Source organism: Notolepis coatsorum (assembly GCF_963971535.1).
Source record: "Notolepis coatsorum genome assembly, chromosome: 8".
NCBI lineage: Eukaryota > Metazoa > Chordata > Actinopteri > Aulopiformes > Paralepididae > Notolepis > Notolepis coatsorum.
Genome location: NC_140172.1, coordinates 147,653,269 through 147,673,877, shown reverse-complemented (window position 1 = coordinate 147,673,877; position 20,609 = coordinate 147,653,269). Strand labels below are relative to the sequence as shown.

The 20,609-nt window shown below is 41.3% G+C and overlaps 1 protein-coding gene across 1 annotated transcript in view; it reads right to left on the bottom strand.

The window, feature by feature from the left end:
* LOC311233068 (transcription initiation factor TFIID subunit 6-like) overlaps positions 1-20,609 on the bottom strand; it is a 53,647-nt gene that overhangs the window by 7,779 nt on the left and 25,259 nt on the right. Inside the window, 9 exon segments of the mRNA XM_084319937.1 lie at positions 2,221-2,346; positions 5,239-5,313; positions 6,281-6,463; positions 13,888-13,989; positions 16,524-16,601; positions 18,632-18,753; positions 19,066-19,116; positions 19,119-19,175; positions 19,888-19,944. Of these exon segments, the coding sequence (XP_084176063.1) occupies positions 2,221-2,346; positions 5,239-5,313; positions 6,281-6,463; positions 13,888-13,989; positions 16,524-16,601; positions 18,632-18,753; positions 19,066-19,116; positions 19,119-19,175; positions 19,888-19,944 (851 nt within the window).

Here is a 20,609-nt window from a genome sequence, read left to right as displayed (position 1 = left end):
GGTGGAAGTAGGCGGACCGGATGGTGTTATTGATGTGGGAATGGAATGATAGGGTGCTGTCGAGGACGACACCCAGACTCTTGACCTGGGGGGACATGGTGTTTATGGATGTGGTGGTTATGGACAGTTGGACACGCCTGTACGGTGGGGATGGGAATCACCAGAGACCCCACAACACCATATCATCACCACACTATACAGGTGCATCTCAATACATTTGAATATTGAGGAAATATATCGGTTGCCTGAATCTATATATATGCACTTAAGTGCATCTGCACTTAAAGCACATCTTGACTGCTTCGTGGTTTCGTGGTGTACAGAGACAGAATTGTGAAAATTGTGTCAATGTCCAAATATTTATGGACCCAACTGTATCATCATGTTTTATCTAATGAGATAACGTTTTCAGTCTGTTCACCTCATTCCAATAATTTTATTGCAGCAATATGGGTTGTCAAGCTAAAAATAAATAAAATTAAATGTAAATAAAGACACTTGCCGTCACTGTATTGATATAATATCAGCTCTAAATATCACAATATACTGCTGTATCCACCTTCCCCTACCCTACTGTACTCTGATTGGTGGTTGGCAGCTCCTTCTGCCGTTGCTGCCAACATGTTGTTTATATCGAGCACTACTATTGTGTTTCATTTAGCTTATAACAACCCCACCATTAGCATGTTAGCCTACCCTTTCAGCTATGCAATCACACGTGTGTCTGTGTGTGTGCGTGTTAGGGATGGGCGTGAGTATGAGAAAACTCAATCTTAAATTATAAAAAAAAATTATGAATTTTGTATATATATATATATATATAATTTTTTACTTATTTGTTTCACATGTATGTGTACGATTATAACTGTTTGTTGGTTTAATTGAACATACGTGAATGAACAAAATTAAGTTTGAATAAAATTAAAAAAATATATATTTTTTTTAACGTTTTTTTCCCTCAACAAGTAATACACGGTTAATCGAGTATATCATGCCATCAATCGATCTGGATTTTTCTTAAAAATGCCCATCCCTAGTGCGTGTGTGTGTTTTATTGCAATTTGGACACAAACGTTCTAATGATGACGTAGCAAAATAACCACAGGTCGAGAATTCCAAGTGAGAATTCAGGGGAAATCGTTCCACAAAAGGCCACTCTTGAAAGGCACAAGACGTGACCAATCATATATATATACCGATCATATACATTTGAATTGTTTAATATAGCGTGTATAGGAAAGAAACGCCAATCGATAATCTATCATATGCGTCAGGGCCTATAACTCGCGTTTTAGGAATTACTGCAGAAAACCTTAAAAACACACTTATATTCTCGACGGTATTAACACAACAATGTATGAATGAAAAAATATAACGTTCCCACATCCGGAACGATAGATACCCGATGTTGGATGTGGGGAGGTAGGAACACTCATCCACATGTTGTGGCATTGCCCCACAGTGAAGAGTTTTTGGCACAAGGTCATTTTAAGACTATCCTCTATTCTCAGTGTTAAAATACCCTTATGTCCAAAAGTCTGCCTCTTGGGCATAGGGGTAGTTGGTATACAATCAGCACTTACGCAACGCATAATTACACTAGCACATATGTCAGTTAAGCGTACTATCATGATGAACTGGAAGATCCAAAAGCCAAATTGTTTCTGCATGGACACCTGGATGAGGGATTTCATGGACCTATTGACAATGGAACGAGCAGCCTCAACGCTCGCTGAACATGACCATGGAGAGGACGGCCCCTGGATCTATATAAGGACATACTTGGAGAATACTTATGACTGAAAGCAGTCAGAGTGTTTGATCTGCACCCCCCACCCCCATTTTGCTAGTGTGTTTTGTCTGTATTGTACTGTTTGTGAGTTTTGTTTTGTCTGTATTGTACTGTATTGTATTGTTTAATGTTTGTGAGTTTAGTTTTATTTGTATTGTACGGTTTGTGAGTTTAGTTTTGTCTGTATTGTACTGTATTTATGTTGAGCTGTTTTGTGTTTCAAACTATTAATAAAAAAAAATTTAAGAAATACCCGATGTTGAATGGGCCATAGTAATGTCGATATAGCTATAATATTTAAAAAGTTATAGCCCTGCAAAGAAGGTAAACATCTCCATAGGGTTACAGCACTGGCAGACTGGGCATAAGGATGGGCATACTGCGTGGCAGACAATGTGTTAATATATATATATATTCCAGGTTGTTACCAGTAAAAGGCTCTGAACGTGGTCGGCTCCTATCTTGTCGATGTTGGAGACGACCGGTCCTTCCATCACCGCTTTGATGCGAGCGCCCTCTAGGGTCAGCCGGGGGAGGATCAGCGTCTTGATCACCTGCAACAAGGAAGAGAGACCACCATGTTAACGCCGTCAGGAAGAGACCACCACCACGTTAACGCCGTCGGGCAGAGAGACCACCACCACGTTAACGCCGTCAGGAAGAGACCACCACCACGTTAACACCGTCTGGCAGAGAGACCACCACCACGTTAACGTAGTAGAGATGGGTATTTTTGAGTCATCGCAATATTCCAATATTCCCAAATCTTTAAAAAAATAATTGTATTTAACCTTTATTTAACCAGGAAAAAAAATCTCTTTTACAAGAGCGTCCTGGCCAAGATAGGCAGCAGCACAATTACAATTTCACATTTACAGACGAAAAACAATACAAAAACAAAAAAAACATATAGCAATTAAAACTAAAACAAGGACAATTCACAGAACCATTTAAAGTAGGGATGCACCGAATGGGAAATTCTTGGCCGAAACCGATACCAAAAATAGGAAACAGTTGGCCGAAAACCGAATGCCGAAAGGCCGAAAATTAATGAATGAATGAATATAAATATATATAATGTATTTATTTTTATTTTTTTGCTACCTGATTATGGCAAAAGACATGATTATGGCAAAACTTAACTTAAATAATATTAATAATCCCTATTATGGGCCCATAAAACATTTATTCAGCACTTTTGAATGCATACATTAATTCCAGACTGACTGCTGAAAGATTGTACAATTTAAACATTTTCTCTTTGCATACAACAAAATGTGCATTAAAGTCAAGTGCATTTTCTTTTCTCTGTAAGATAACTACAACAAAGTGCATTCAGAACAAAGCCAAGGTGCTTTAAAACTGCATAAAGATCTGCATAAAGACACACACACGAGAGGGAGAATAGCTTATAGCAGACTTAATGATGTTACTGTAGTGGCTACTGTCATAATTCACGGCGTTCCTACATAGAAGGACTGTTGTATTTACTACATCTCCCGTGACTCTTAGCGGGGGATGACGTAGCTTACGAGAGACGGGTCAAAGAGGAATGGAAACATTGTTAGCTAGCTTAACGCTAACGTTAGTTTAAAAGGTTTTAACGGCGACGGGGATATAGTAATGGCGAGGATATAAAGCATGTTAAAGACGCATTTATTGGATGCGTTGCTTGCGGAGTTTACATAGAAACAGCGCGACTCCCAAGAGGAGTTAGTTATCACAGGCTGCAGAACGCAGGAAGAGCTGCCAAGCTGCTCACGTTATACGTTGCGCATGCTATGTCTGTAGCCGCGTTTTGATTACGTCATGACAACAACACTTTAGGTTTACGAACGTTACGTAACCCTGTTCTTTGACATTCTGCGATATATTTTCGGTGCTAAAACCCTTTCGGCCGATAATTTTCGGTGGCCTAATATTCGGTGCATCCCTAATTTAAAGTCAGTCAAAATTCTTTAGAAACAACTCACATCAGGTCCTAGTTCAGATCATAACTAAGAGGAACTCACATCAGGTCCTAGTTATAACTAAGAGGAACTCACATCAGGTCCTAGTTATAACTAAGAGGAACTCACTAAGGCTGTCCCCGAAGCCTGTTTTTGGGATTCGAACTTTGTCAGGGTTTTTCGAACGGACGTTTGAAAAGAAATTCTAAATCTAATTTGTTTTTAATAGATATGCTCAAACAGGCGGCTGGGTGGCGCAGCGGTCTAAGCGCTTGTCACCAACGCAAGAGACACCGGTATCGAATCCGGCTGTCAGCGTTGCCTCCGGCTTGGGGTGGTATTCTGGTCGTTGTAAACAGCGACTCCTACAGGTCGGTCAGGGCGCCTGCACAGCAAAGAAGGGATATGGTGAAGGTAGTGTGACCTCCCACGCGTTACACTTCACCAATGAGAGTCCGCGCTGGCAGGTGAAAAGAGGTTGCTGGCTGTCTCCTATGTGACGGAGGAAGCATCTGACTTCAGGACTCCCTAGACCGACCAGTGGGGGGCACATGCGAGCAACGACCAGGAAGGGGAGGGAGGGAATTGGCATAACGACTAAATTGGGATGGGAGAAAATCAGAGAAAAACAGGAGAAAAAGAGGATAACATTTATTTTTTTATCCTCAAACTAAATCCTCAATTTGAATAAAGTGATTAATAATAATAAAAAAAAATAAACGTAATAGAAAATTCAAATGTTGATTTAGAATCCGAATGCCAACGTAACAAACGAAGGTCCGAACATTTGGGCTCAGCCCTAGAACTCACATCAGGTCCTAGTTATAACTAAGAGGAACTCACATCAGGTCCTAGTTATAACTAAGAGGAACTCACATCAGGTCCTAGTTATAACTAAGAACTCACATCAGGTCCTAGTTATAACTAAGAACTCACATCAGGTCCTAGTTATAACTAAGAGGAACTCACATCAGGTCCTAGTTATAACTAAGAGGAACTCACATCAGGTCCTAGTTATAACTAAGAGGAACTCACATCAGGTCCTAGTTATAACTAAGAGGAACTCACATCAGGTCCTAGTTATAACTAAGAGGAACTCACATCAGGTCCTAGTTATAACTAAGAGGAACTCACATCAGGTCCTAGTTATAACTAAGAGGAACTCACATCAGGTCCTAGTTATAACTAAGAGGAACTCACATCAGGTCCTAGTTATAACTAAGAGGAACTCACATCAGGTCCTAGTTATAACTAAGAGGAACTCACATCAGGTCCTAGTTATAACTAAGAGGAACTCACATCAGGTCCTAGTTATAACTAAGAGGAACTCACATCAGGTCCTAGTTATAACTAAGAGGAACTCACATCAGGTCCTAGTTATAACTAAGAAGAACTCACATCAGGTCCTAGTTATAACTAAGAGGAACTCACATCAGGTCCTAGTTATAACTAAGAGGAACTCACATCAGGTCCTAGTTATAACTAAGAGGAACTCACATCAGGTCCTAGTTCAGAGAGTCCAGCGATGCAGCCGTAACGTGTCGTCCACTGGGTCTTCTCATCCAGCAGACTCTGATAGAAGGACAACACAGTGGATTAAAGTGCCGACAGTGGCTCGGGAGGTAGAGCAGCAGTCTGGTGGTAATCCGGAGGTTCTCGGTTCGATTCCTGCTCCTCCCGGGCAGCGTGTCGAAGTGTCCTTGAGCAAGACACACTTAACCCCTAACTGCTCCCGATGAGCAGGTTGGCACCTTGCATGGTGGCCTCCGCTGTCGGTGTGTGAATGTGTGAGTGAGTGGGTAAAATGTGAGCAACAAATTGTAAAGCACTTTGGATAAAAGTGCTACTGCTATATAAATGCAGCCATTTACCATTTACAGTGACTTTTTTCTAGACCATGTAAATGTGATGTATGTTCACACAGTGTCAAATCCCTGAGGTTTGATCTGAAGATGGAAGAGAAGCTTTTAGGAACTTGTTTAGGAACGTGTTAATTACAGCTCAATGACATTATAATGTAGCAGTCGCTATAAGACAAGGTATTGCAACACTATATATACACACATATTATACACTGTATACATGGAACATCATTTTACCTACATCTTATATCAAATATGATTATACCACTGGTTAGTATGGTTTACGACCAGTGTTTTCATACTTGTACCACTGTACATAGTAATTAGGGATGGGCGTGAGTAATCAATTACTTGTAGCTATGAGAAAAAGAAAGAAAAATCGAAATTATTAATATTTTTTATGAAAAAATATTATTATTATTATTTCTTTTACATATTTCTTCACATGTATGTGTAAAATTATAACAGTTTGTTGGTTTCCTTAAACATATATACGTGAATGAACAAAAATAAGTTACGTTTTATTTTTCTTACGTTTTCACCCCCCTTTTCGAGTAATACACGATCACTCGAGTATAGCATGCGATCAATCGATCTGGATTTTTCTTTAAAATGCCCATCCCTAATAGTAATACTGTACAATACTGTACACACTCCTGGGGAGAGAAAGGCAGCACCTTGGTGAAGGTCTTGGTGATGCGGGACTGGATGTTGTTGGTGGTGGTGCTGAAGGTCTTGCAGCTCTGAGCCATGAGACGAGCAGCGAAGTCCCGCAGAGCCCAGTGGTTATCCACGTCCGGACGCAGACACAGCTGCTTGCTCACAATGCAGGTCACTACCGCCGGGATCAGCTCATGCAGCTAGGAGGAGAGGAGGAGGAGAAGAGGGGGGAGAAGAGGAGGGAGAGAGGAGAAGGAGGAGGAGCAAAGGAGAGGAGGAGGAGGGAGAGCAGAGGAGGAGTGAGAGGAGCAGAAGAGAGGAGGGAGAGAGGAGAGAGGAGAAGAGGGAGAGAAGGAGGAGCAGAGGAGAGAAGGGAGGAAGAGCAGAGGAGAGGAGAGAGAGAAGGAGGAGCAGAGAGATAAGGAGGGAGAGAAGAGGATGAGGGAGAGGAGGATGAGCGAGAGAGCAGGAGGATATCATAATACTGCACCTTGTGTATACCGTTTACTTTTACCCATAGTATATATTGAGATTCAAATTATAGATTTATTGTAATGTAGGGCTGACCTTCTAATTCGTTTTTGGCATTCGAAGTAGAGATAATAATAATAATATATATATATATATATATTTTTTTTTAACACATTGAGTGCCAGCAGGGGGCGCACGATTTATCGCTTGAATGCCAGCCTTTTTGGACTGATTTTCCGATATTTCATGATTTTCGCAGAGCTATTTCTATATTCTATATTATGGCTATGTGTCTAATACGCACGTCGCTTATCAATGACTTGCTTGCAGTCAACATGTACAAAACGGATTGTTTTTTCATCTGTACATTTTCGTTTTGAAAAACTGACGTTTGGAAATTACTAGAAAAAAAAAGATTCCGCGGAAATAGCCATTTACTGGAATACACACAACACGTTGTCATTTTCCGGCTGATTTATGAATAGTTTTCAAATAAACGCTAGATTATCGATAGTGTAGCAACTATCCTGATGTCCTGGTAGACGCCCGGTTGGGTGCGGGGATTCCTCGTCTTTGACGCGCAATTAGAAAATACACAATGTCGAGTCTGTGTCACCTGCCGTTGGGTGAAGTTCCCGTGCTGCCACCCAGTGCTCCGTGCTGCCACCCAGTGATGAACTTAACTACAAACTAAGCACAAAAACCATCAAATAGCTCCTACACACCGGCCCCAAATGTGAAGGTGGAAAACAATTACATTAAAGAAGAAGAAAGGAGCTATAACAAGTGTTCTTGGTTCTTCTCTGAGCCAGAGGTTTCCAGCACGTAACTCAACGTTGGGTCGTGACCTTTACCGCCAGACCTTCCACTGCTTCTTGAAGCAGAAAGAGCTTGGATATGGGCCGCTCCAACTGCCCTGTCTTGGTCTTCAACCGTACTGCCCGTACAAGCCCTTTGCCCATCCTTGTGAGAATGTCTGGGGTATGGGGTCATCCCAAGACATGTTCCTTCGACACATTTCTTGCAACAAGAGTTTTGGTAGCAAGGTGAATGGTGACGAGAACCCCAACTGGTCACTGGGACTGACGATTGGAAAATTCCACGTCTGGTGTGTGCTCGCTTTTCCACTCCGTCTTTCCTTCTTTGGGTGGCACACCCAGTGATGAGGGCGATACCACACACTGCCATTTTTGTAGTCCGGCTGGACTTGAGGCACAATTTCTCCGTAGCCACTGTCAATCGCATGAGTAAGAAAATCTGTGTACTCATTTTGGTAGCCCTTATTCCGTTCAAACTTTATTTTCAGACTCTGAAGGTGCTGTTCCACAATGCACCTGTTGTTTGGCATGGTGATGTCATCCATTTTAAAAGGCAAGTCCATGCAATAATGTCCTTCCTGCATGCAAATAGACTTCTCCAAGATCTCCATAAAACTTGGGTCCTCTCTTGACATCTCCTGCTGCTCCTCCAGTGACTTCTCGTTTAACTCTTGGTTGTACTGAGAGACCAACAGCTCCTCCAGTTTGACAATGGATGTCCTATTGGCATACAGACGCAGCGGTCAAAAATCAAACCAATTCTGCTGCTTGTCTGCTGCTTGTCTACTGCTTGTTGCTGCTTGTGTGCCACTCCTTCCCCAGGGAGGGGGTTGGGGGCTACTGCCCTCAGACCCCCAAGATAATTTGTATATGGACAGTCTGACTTGGGGTACTGACCATATATTAGTGTTGCAATGCATGATAAGTAAACAGTGAAAAAAGCTAAGAAATCGGATGGGGCTGGGACATTTGGGACGAATACAAATTTAAGATGAAAATATCCCCAGCCTGTGGGAGGTAGTGGAGGTGTGAAATCTGGCCCGGTCCAGAACAATAGGAGTCACAAAATCAGTTTGGAGTGGAGTGGTGGAGGAGTGGTAGAGGCGCAGGAGAGGTTTGATTTCTCAGTGCTGGATCTGTATATGGTCGAGCAGCTTCTCTGACAACCATTATTACCCCTCAAAGGACCGTTGACGACCCACCCCAATAGGGTCTTCACGGCATAAGGTCCATCACCTTGGCTGTTGATAATTTCCCAGGGTTCCATGAGTTTTGATGCATTAGCTCCAATCAAAAGTTCAACATCAGCGTCCAATTCTGGGATCCTGATACCCTTCAGATATTCCCATTTTTCAATATCTCGCTGAGTAGGGATGTTACTCTTTGAAACAGGGATTGTTTCATGTGTGAACGTTTCTGGGAGCTCCATAAAGTGGTTATTATCCAACTTGGACACCTCCAGTCCTGTAAGGATTTGGCTTTCAATTACCTTTTCTTGACCCATAGTGCGCATAAGAATGTTGGTCTTTGTACCCTGTAGATTCAGCTTCTTCATAAGATGGTTGGTACAAAAGGTTGCTGTACTTCCTGGGTCTAAGAAGGCGTAGGTCTGCAGCACTCCATTTCCTTTCTTGGATCTCAACTGTACTGGAACAATGGAAAGGGTACAGTCGTGGTCTCCGGCCCCAGTACAACCACATGCCTGAAGAGACACAAGTGCACTACTGACTGGTGTTTCTTGTGACTTGGTCAATTTGTCGTTGTGGACATGCAGAATAGTCGGGTGTTTAAGATTGCATTCATCACAGGTCAGACGACTTCTGCATTCCTTACTCATGTGGCCAGACTTCAAGCATCCAAAACAAATTCCTTTTCCTCTCAGAAAATCAATTTTCTCCCTTTGAGAAATCGTATTCAGTTTAAAACACTTAGAAAATGGATGCGACTCTTCACAATAGAGGCAGGCCTCTGAGGACAACTCCTTAGTTACGGTAGGCTGCTTTGGCATCATGTGCACTGTGGGCTTGGTTGGTTGCGATGGTTATTGCAAAACTGCTTCCTTTAATGCTGCTCCTGGGTAGCGGCGCGCTCTTATCTACAGGCTTTATTGTGATGCTTGGTCATGCATCTGAAATGTCACCAAAAATGGGATGAGACAATATTTTGACTCGTTTCTCCAAAAAGTTTACCATCTCTGGGAAGGTGGCCCTGTAGCCTTGCCGTTCTTGTATCTCACAAACTGTAGACCATCTTTCCCGCAGCTTGTATGGCCATTTCATCATAACATTCCTCATGTTTGATGGAACGTTCATCTCCTCCATGTACTGTATCTGTTATAGCGTTGCAGCACCCTCTTAGGAACAGCATGAACTCCTGCAGCGCCTCTACATCCTCTGCTTTAACAACAGGCCAGCGAAAGGCTTTTTCCATGTAGGCTGTTGCTATCCTGTGCTCATTACCAAAGTGTTCTTTCAAAAGACCTTTTGCTCTTTGATATCCTTGTTGTGGTGGCATGTGTAAGCAGCTTCGCACCAGCTCTCTGGGCTTCCCCCTGGTGTACTGCTCCAGAAAATACAAACAGTCTTGATAACTGCATGTTACCTCTTCAACACAATGTTCAAATGTCCTAACAAAGGAAATAAAGTACAATGGATCACCATCAAATACGGTTATATCTCTTTTTGGTAAAGTAGATAACATTTGCTGTTGAATGAGCAATGTGGTGAGTTCATTCTGCCTTTGCATGATTCCACAAATGGCATCCTGGTCCACTGTATTTTGCAATGCAGCGTTCTGTGTAGACTGTCGTTCCTGTGCAGCTACTGACCTACGAGGTGCAGCAGTGGAGGCTGTGAAAGCGTTTTGAGACTGATGCTTTAGAGTAGTGGTGAGAGACGTCCCAGTGTTTGGTTGCCACTGTGGCATGAGTAGTATCCTTTGCTTGTGGAATTCCATGATGTTGTACTTTCTCCTGAAAGTGTGTGTGCATATTCACCTTTGGTCGCACATCATATGTGGAAAAGATAGGTGGCGCTCTTGAGCCTTGATCCGAAGTCAGGGTGTTCTCCTTCGGCACAAATGCAGTTGCCTGTAGGTTGAATTGAGGTCTCAGCTCTTTAATTGATTTGCTCAGGTAGGAATTCATTCCATCTGAAAGGGCCTTTCCTCCAACAACACTGCCTTCCAGCACAGAAAGTCTTGCAGTAACAACAGCCATTTGTGTATCAAGCTCCAGTTGCTCCTTAACTTTTCTCAGGCAGTCTTGTTCCTGTCTGAGTTTCTCTTGTTCCTGTCTGAATTTCTCCTCTTGTGCCTCAATTTCATGTTTCCTTTGCAGAGCAGCGGTTTGCTCCATTAAAGCTGCTTTCTCTGCCATGGCATTTAAGCGTGCAGATGCAGTACTAGAACCTGATGCTCTACTGGCATTGCTTCTTCTGCTTGACCTTTTACTAGACACATTAGACACACTGTCTCCAGCTTTAATTTCCTCATGCAAATCAGATTATTTTTTCCAATTCAGCATTATCATCATTGTCCTGAAAAATCCCATTTTCGCTGACCCTTCATTTACAAATGTATCATTTGTTTCCTTTGTTGCATAAAACCATTCGTCCTGCTTTCTCTGCGTATCCTCAGTTGTAGGACACTCAGTCATCAATGTATTATGTGCCTCAGAGGCAACTTGACATAGGGCTTTGAACTGTTTTAGACTTTGGTGCACAAGATTTACATTGTCGTTGGAAACTAGAAGAGTGATGATTTTCCTTTTCAATTTCCTTGCTTGTGTACAATATGCATTTCTGTCCATTTGGAGCCTTTCAATCATAATTGATAATCCCTTTAAAGAAGGCTTTCTTATTCTTGGCTCACAAACATTTTGCCTTTCTGTGGGCTCCACAATATCATGACGTGAATCCATTTTCGATAATACGTACTGTTCCTTTAAGAGACTGGCGCGACAGTCTCTTTCGTGAAAAAAAAGTCAATACAATAATAACAAACTTTCAATGCTGCTGCTCCATTAGCAAGCAACCCATACGGGGTACACTAACCCGTCCTCCTTTGGTGTGCTCTCTCTGGATGATGATCCTTATCCAGAAGCAGCATTCCAAGCCAGGTTCCAAAGTCCTCCATTGTCCAAGTAAGATCAGGTTTTTACTTGTGTAGCGACTATCCTGATGTCCTGGTAGACGCCCGGTTGGGTGCGGGGATTCCTCGTCTTTGACGCGCAATTAGAAAATACACAATGTCGAGTCTGTGTCACCTGCCGTTGGGTGAAGTTCCCATTTTATTGAAGTATTTAGCATAATACATGTGATGAGCCAAACAATAATTTATTCATAATGCTGTTAATAATACTTAAACCGAGCGAGGGTACGTGCGTGTGTTCATGCGGTAAAAACCGTGAGATCTCTCCGTCACCCATACCTAGATACCTTGATTGACATAGCCTACACCTGTGCCTTTATTCAAAACCTATGCGCTCCGTGCTGCCACCCAGTGCTCCGTGCTGCCACCCAGTGATGAACTTAACAAACTACAAACTAAGCACAAAAACCATCAAATAGCTCCTACAGATAGTATATGTGTACTTATGCACGCTAGAGAAGCGGGGTGAAAAATCGATTAGCTATGACCTGGTCAGCGCTAACGTCATATACACACATAGGGGACACGTTGTGGAATATGTGAAAAAAAAATCTGATTACCCCAAGACTGGTCAAATAGATTCCTTACCTCACATCAGATGTTCTGCAAAAAGATTATTCCAATTCCTGATCGCCATTCCAAATATCGATCGCGTTTATTGAACCAACGATCCAACCTCGAAACACATATTCCATGCTGCTCTATGGGTCCACAATGAATGCAATCGTCTCGGGTTACATGCCTGAGAAGTAAAATGTGGATTCCGGGTTTTTTTTTTTTCCCTTCATGCATTTCAATTGAGTCCAATCCAATGGGTGCATTACCATCCGGGAGACGATAGGGGGCTGTATTTTCCCTGTTCGAGCTCATAGACAGTCCCAATGATAACGTGAGGCTGGATTGATGAAAAATTAATGGATATCGCTAATAAAAGCAATAATGATTAAATAACACGATTTCTTGTCGTTGGCACTCAACACATGGCGGCGAACAACGAGATTTCTCGTCGTTGGCACTCAAAGTGTTAATGTTGTGGGACTTGTACAGCACTTTGTTCAACTTTGTTGTTTTTAAATGTGCTCTATAAATAAAGTGGATTGGATTAATTAATAGGGATGTCCGATATTATCGGCCGACCGATATTATCGGCCGATATCGGCAGTAAAATGTGATATCGGAAAATATCGGTAAAATTTTTTTTTTTTTTTTACCTTTATTTACCCAGGCAAGCAAGTAAGAACCAATTCTTATTTTATTTATTGTCAAAAGTATGCATTTTGGTTTAATTCAACAACAAGAGATATGTAATGTTAATTTTTACTTTTTTAATTATCATATTTTGCACAGATAATGCTTACATTTAGAAAGCCTTTTGAATGCATCCAGTGAAATTATTAGTTACCTGAAATTATTCCGTTTTTTTGGGGGGAAACCCTGCATATATCGGTATCGGTTGATATCGGTATCGGTATCGAAATTAAGAGTTGGACAATATCGGAATATCGGTATCGGTAAAAAAGCCAATATCGAGCATCCCTATTAATTAATTAAATTAATAATGAGTCAGGAGCTGCGCTGCCTGGGCGGCTGCTCTCCGTTACACAGCCAACAACATTACATTACATAAGTATGTTGCAACCTTCATCTATAAAGCAAACAATTATATAAATATTTATATGTAGTTAATAGAGATAAAGGCAGAATTTGACAGAATTAAGACATGTTTTTATATGGGTCGGGACACTATAAAAAAATACTATAGAGAATTGTCAGTCCTGAAAAGTTTAAACCTTTTAAAATCGTAGACAAACGAAACACTTTGCTTTCATGGAATATTGTAAGCCGTCATTTGAGGCTTTATAAAAACAGCACAATGAACACAAATCTGTCAGTGCAGAGTCCGACCTCATCTTAAATAACAAACAGCATTGCTTGTTGTAGTTAACAAAGAGGCAGAGTTGATTTTGCAGTTTAAAAAAAAAATAAAAAAAATCAAAGCTTCGAAAGTATTTAAGACAGCCATAATATATATATATATATATTCAGATAAAATTGTATTGCCTATATTTATGTCTTTCTACTATTACCCTGTCCATACCTGTACCTCCCCTCCCCCCTGCTGTTAAGATGAAGGGGATCATTAAAGGAATATCTCATCTTCCTTCCACGTTCACATGGTTACTTACGTATTTCTCTAAATAGAGCGTAGGGTTATCCATTAACGCCTTGACCATTCGCATCAGGTAAATCAACAGAGCCAAGTTGTTCTGCACCACATTTACACGCACCTGTGAGAAGAGCATAAACGTTAGTACCCTTTGTCAGGAAACAAACCTTCTATATACCTATATATCTACTGTATATACCTTCTATATACCTATATATCTACTGTATATATTCTATATACCTATATATCTACTGTATATACCTTCTATATACCGACTCATACACCTGCATATATATACACACACACACACACACACACACGTCTGTACATACTTGTACCTGCATATAATCCTTTTTACATATCTGTAGATACTATATCGATATCTGTACATATCTCTTACTAGTTACGCTGCTGGCCAGTATGATTTACTACCAGTGTATTTATACCTGTATCACTGTACATATTAATACCACAACTCTGTACATACATCTGATTAGCACTATTACTCATTTATATATTTTATACCCATATAAATATATTTCCACGGTCAACAGATTTCCTCTGCCATGGTGTCGTGAGCTCCAGGTTACAGTAAATCCCAACACCTCCTTGGGATAAACCCTGACGCCACCCAGTCCCCCTCGAGGAGGTTGCTAGTCTCCCCTCAGTTGCCGGGTCCTTTTTATTCTAATTACTTTCCTATGTTTACTTTTTTTTTTTTTTTTTTAATTTTTTTTATTATTGCAAAACAAAACTTATTAAAAGTCAGTACTCAACACACAATGTATAATGAAACTTTCAGTAAAGGTGGTTAAAATATATGCAAGTACAGAAACAGGATAAAACAAAAATAGTCAATAATAACATTTTAACCGTATACCGTGTATATCCAGCGAAGTTACAATTATATAAATGTTAGTATATAATATACCCCGAATACCTATTTTCTAAAACCCTACACACATATGCTCCAGCTCAAATCCCCCCCTCCCGGACCCCCTCTTGGATAGTACCTCCATTATCCCTCACTCCTAACCAGACATCACCATTATAGGCTAGCTTTTATTCTCTCCACCACTTCTAACCACATTAACATTTTGGATTCATTGAGCCCTAGAATTCTTGCTGTTGATATTTCTTGATATATCACATCAAGATATGTAAGAAACCACACTTTCCGGCACATTTTTTCCAGTTGAAACCAACGTGATGCAATCAGTTTTTTAGCTACTGTGATACCCGATAAAACCAATCTTTTTAGTTGTGGGTTCACTGCAAACTCAAAAACATCATTCAATAGCAATACCGCGGGGTGTACAGGTATATTCCAAAATACGAGTATTGATAATTGTTGGGACACATCTTCCCAGAATGCCTTAACTGGTGGGCAGTCCCAATACATGTGCATAAATGTTCCTTCGTCCCCATTTGTACATTGGGAGCATTTGGAGTCTTGTATAAGCCCCATTTTGCACAGCCTTATAGGAGTCAAGTATGTCCTGTGAATATAGTTCAGATTGATTTGTTGATGATCCGGGTTCCTTGATGTAAGTCGGACATTTGCCCAGGCTCCTTGCCAATCAAAGTCATTTTCCAGGTCTGGTATATCCCTCCTCCAGACATTGTCTAGTTGAAGGGTTTCGTACGAGGACGTTAGTAATTGTGAATAAAAACCTGATACAAAACCTCCCAATGTATCTCTGTCATAGAAAAATTTGTGGTATCTGTGGTGTTCAATTGGTATGTGTAATGGAACACCGTGAGATCTCATACAAAGTCGTAACTGTATGTAAAAAAGCCATGTGGACTCGGTGAGGTTAAACTTTATGCATATTTCGACATAACTACAGAGGCCCTTGTTATTAAAAATATCCCCTAATGAGTGTATGCCTCTTTCTTCCCATACAGGGAATCTTATAGGTCGTTTTCCCATTAAGAGAGCATTGTTATTGAATATGGGAGTGTGATTATGCCATACTTGATTGTTAGGAAATTTCCTTTGAGTTTCCCGCCATGTCCTGATTGCATGGGTTATTATTGGGCCAAATTCTCGCTCACAATGCTTGATTGAAAGTTTAGTGTATGCTATGTCTTTCAATCTCTGTGGGGCTACTATGTTTTCTTCTAATTTTCTCCAAGATACCAAAGCCTCGGGGTCAAACCATATCTTCTTCAATGGTCTTAATGTGAAGGCATTAAAATATTGTAAAAAATCTGGGACTGCCATGCCACCGTCTGCTTTACTTCTCTGTGCGGTGGATCTTTTTATGCGAGGTGGTTTGTTATTCCAAATAAATTTGTATGTGGAGGTTTGTAATCTTTTCCAGTAGCCCTCTGGAGGAGGTAACGGAAGCATTGAGCTGAAGAAATTCCTATGTTTACTTATAGTTATCAATTCACTTGAAATGTAACTGTGTGATGAGGTTGTTAATCTCTTTGTAATAGAAGGAAAAAATTGGCTCTAGCCTGTGGCTGTTGCTGGGGTTTCGATTTAGCCTGTGGCTGTTGCTGGGGTTTTGGAGGCCGATGTTGAGTATTCTCATTTCTCGGTGGCTCCCCCTTACTCTGTTTGTTTTGAGTCAGTATTGGTCGTACTGCATACATTCATACACCTGGGTGTGTGTCGGTATCATGATATGAGAAAGAGACGCTCACCCCCTCAGAGATAAAGGTGCTGAACCGGGGAAGCATCTGGTAGAGTCCAGGGTCTGTGGCGATACTCTGCAGAGCCTCCTGGAGAGAACATACAGCACACATCAGTGTTGAGAACATTAGTGAAAACATAACCTGTATACTCACCCATACTGGCATCAGGCACATGAATGGATGGATGGATCAATCAATAACTATAATGGAACAGCTGCATACAGTTTTCACAGGGTATCTGCTGGTTTCAACAAGTTAAATGTAAGACTTTTTTAATACCACTTAGAGCAAGATTTTATACCAATTTCATGACCATACTAGCAAATACTATAGCCACGCAAAAATGATAATAATTATTATTATTGAATCTCCCGACAGCCGGGTTCCCCCACAAAATACCTGTGCAGATGAAGTTTAAGACTTTTTTTTTACTGTGTAAGGCCTTAAATAGAGAATTATGAATTTAATACTTTAAGACTTTTTTATCTTGCAGATACCCTGTTTCAGTATGGGTGGCCCCAGTGGGTTTGAACCACACAGAACCACCCACACACACACAGAACTACACACACACGGATCTACACACACACACAGACAACCACACACACAGAGCCCTTTGAGACCGCCCGGGCTCCGATTCAAGCTCCAGCTCCGTTCTGAACCCTCTGAACCTTGGTGCTCTCTGGCGAACCAGCCCGCGTTTACACCCATTTAAGCAGAACCAACATTCCACGTCTCCGTCATCAACGGGGGGCGTTACTCAGGCGGAGGTAAACATAGCGAGCCTCAACGCGCGAGCGCACACACAAAAGCACACACACGCACTTGTATACGTTTGAAATTAATCGTTCCAGCAAAGTAGGCTTCCATTATTCGAATGACTGTTTTAATGGGTATCATTGTAGTAAGTCCTACTGTAGAACATGACATATTAGCATGACATCTGATTTATTAATGCCAATACTAAAAATGTGGGACAAACGCAATTGGCACAAGTGTAAATGATGGATTAGTCACTCCGTTTTAACATCCGACTGATTAGCTCAACTCGTTAGTCCACTGGCTGTGGATCCTATGGTCACAGGTTCCAATTTTTTTTTTTTTTTTACATATTTCTTCACATGTATGGTACTCTGGTTGGATGTGTATAATGTACTTGTGCTGTATAATGACAATACATTTGAATCGAATTTCATTTTGAAATCGCTACGCTGCCTATGGACACGACAGTGGCAGACAGCTTCGAGCTGATTGCATTGCACCATGCTGATCCACTCAACAGGTAGCGATTTCAAAATGAGATTTGATTAAAATGTATTGTCATTATACAGCACAAGTACATTATACACCATCCAACCAGAGTGGATAAATTAATTAAACGTAAAAGAAAGAAAAATTGGAACCAAGAGTGATTTGAACCTGTGACCATAGGATCCACAGCCAGTGGACTAACAAGTTGAGCTAATCAGTCGGATGTTAAAAATGAGTGACTAATCCATCATGTACACTTGTGCCAATTGCGTTTGTCCCTAATTTTTTGTATTGGCATTAATAAATCAGATGTCATGCTATTATGTCATGTTCTACAGTAGGACTTACTACTATGATACCCATTAAAACAGTAATTTTAATAATAGAAGCCTACTTTGCTGGAATGATTCATTTCAAAGTGCGTGTGTGTGCGTGTGTGTGTGCGCTCGTGCGTTGAGGCTCGCTAAGCCTTTCTCCACGCATTTCTGGAGCATTTCTTTATCCACTCTGGTTGGATGGTGTATTGTACTTGTGCTGTATCATAACAATACATTTTAAATCAAATCTCGTTTTGAGAGCAGTCGCAAATCGCTTCCTGTTAAGTGCAATGCCGACTCGCTACTTTCCCCCGTTTACTAGTCTTCACAGCCTAGAATATGACACGCCCACTGATGATGTCACGGTTCGCGAGGAAAAAACCAACAATTTTTCGGTCCCAGCTGAGCACCGATTTGTCACGTTCTGAACCAATTAATCCCGGTCTGAACGTGCCAGCCGGTGCGAGATTACATTCGGGAACCGGCTCCAGCACGGAGCCTGGCCGGTGTAAAAGGGTACAGAGAACCAAACACACACAGGTCACTTACAGCCCTCTTGGCCTCACAGGAGCCGACGCAGGCCTCTGTGATCTCCTTGTAGTAGAGCTGCTGCTCCACAGACAGTTCATGAGTGCTGCGAGGCTTCAGCCTCATCACACCCTTATCCTTCCCTGAGAGAGAGAGAGAGAGAGAGAGAGAGAGAGAGAGAGAGAGAGAGAGAGAGAGACAACCATGAGTTACAGGGAGAGAGAGAGACAACCATGAGTTAGAGAGACATACACAACCACGTGTTAGAGAGAGAGAGACAACCATGAGTTAGAGAGACATACACAACCACGTGTTAGAGAGAGATACACAACCACGTGTTAGAGAGAGAGACATACACAACCACGTGTTAGAGAGAGAGACATACACAACCACGTGTTAGAGAGAGAGAGAAAGAGAGAGTACACAACCATGTGTTAAGAGAGAGAGTTCCTGACCTTTGCCCTCTGCAGAGGTTGCCCCTTTGCCCGGAAGGCCCTCCTCCTCTGACCTGGCTTGACCACCTTGAGAGGCTCCGTGGCTTCTGCCTTCTGCTGCTCTTTAGGGGCTGAAACAGTCGAGGAGGAGGTTAGAACCAGAACGCCATGTTTTCAACGTTCATCATGATGTACAACAGTATGTTGTTCAGTGTTACAGTATGTTGTTCATTGTTACAGTATGTCAGTGTTACAGTATGTTGTTCATTGTTACAGTATGTTGTTCATTGTTACAGTATGTTGTTCGGTGTTACAGTATGTTGTTCGGTGTTACAGTATGTTGTTCATTGTTACAGTATGTTGTTCATTGTTACAGTATGTTGTTCGGTGTTACAGTATGTTGTTCATTGTTACAGTATGTTGTGTACAGTGTTACAGTATGTTGTTCATTGTTACAGTAGTTGTACATTGTTACAGTATGTTGTGTACAGTGTTACATTATGTTGTGTACAGTGTTACAGTATGTTGTTCATTGTTACAGTATGTTGTGTACAGTGTTACATTATGTTGTACAGTGTTACAGTATGTTGTACAGTGTTACAGTATGTTGTACAGTGTTACAGTATGTTGCGTACAGTGTTACAGTATGTTGTACAGTGTTACAGTATGTTGTGTACAGTGTTACAGTATGTTGTGTACAGTGTTACAGTATGTTGTACAGTGTGTACAGTGTTACAGTAGTTGTACAGTGTTACAGTATGTTGTACAGTGTTACAGTATGTTGTACAGTGTTACAGTATGTTAGATAAATTAGATTAGATTGCCAGAGAGAGGATGTCTCACCTGGAGGTGGGTTCTCTGGTATAGACGGCTGAACGCCCTCAATGCTTAACCAATGAGCTGTGGAGGAAGACGAGGGATGAGGTTATTTTAACAGTAGCAGTTAGTAGTAGAGTTAGATAACACAGGGATGGGCATCTTCACATCTCTTTCACGGATTAGAGTAACAGTAGAGCAGTGCAACGACCAGGAAGGGAATTGGCATAACGACAAAAATGTGGGGATGGGAGCAAATGTAAAAAGGCAAAAAAATAAAATAAATAAATGGATTAGGGCATCAGCACCAACTACCCGATTCAATTTGGATTCACAAGGTTCCGATCAAATTTATTTGTAAGGCACGACAACACACGTTAATGTCCCCATGGGCCGGACATGTCTTCTTTAAAACAAGTCAAGAAGAAACATCACAATAAATCAAGAACAACTCAAAAAGTCCAAAACATTTTTAATAAATAAAATAAATGCAACACTCCCAGACATACCCCACGCGAAGGTACGGAAAAACTCACTAAAACCTAGCAATAGGAAAATGCACCACAGGCAATGTGGAGGAGAGAAACCTTAGAAGGGTCGTTCAAGGGGGGGGGGTCTCCCTTCTTAGATGTCGGTGATAGTAGTGTTGCAATAAAACAGGCAAAACAGTTGGTAAGCATGCACTCATATTCGTAATGAAACTAGGGATGCACCGATCCGATATTGGTATCGGTATCGGCCGCCGATAT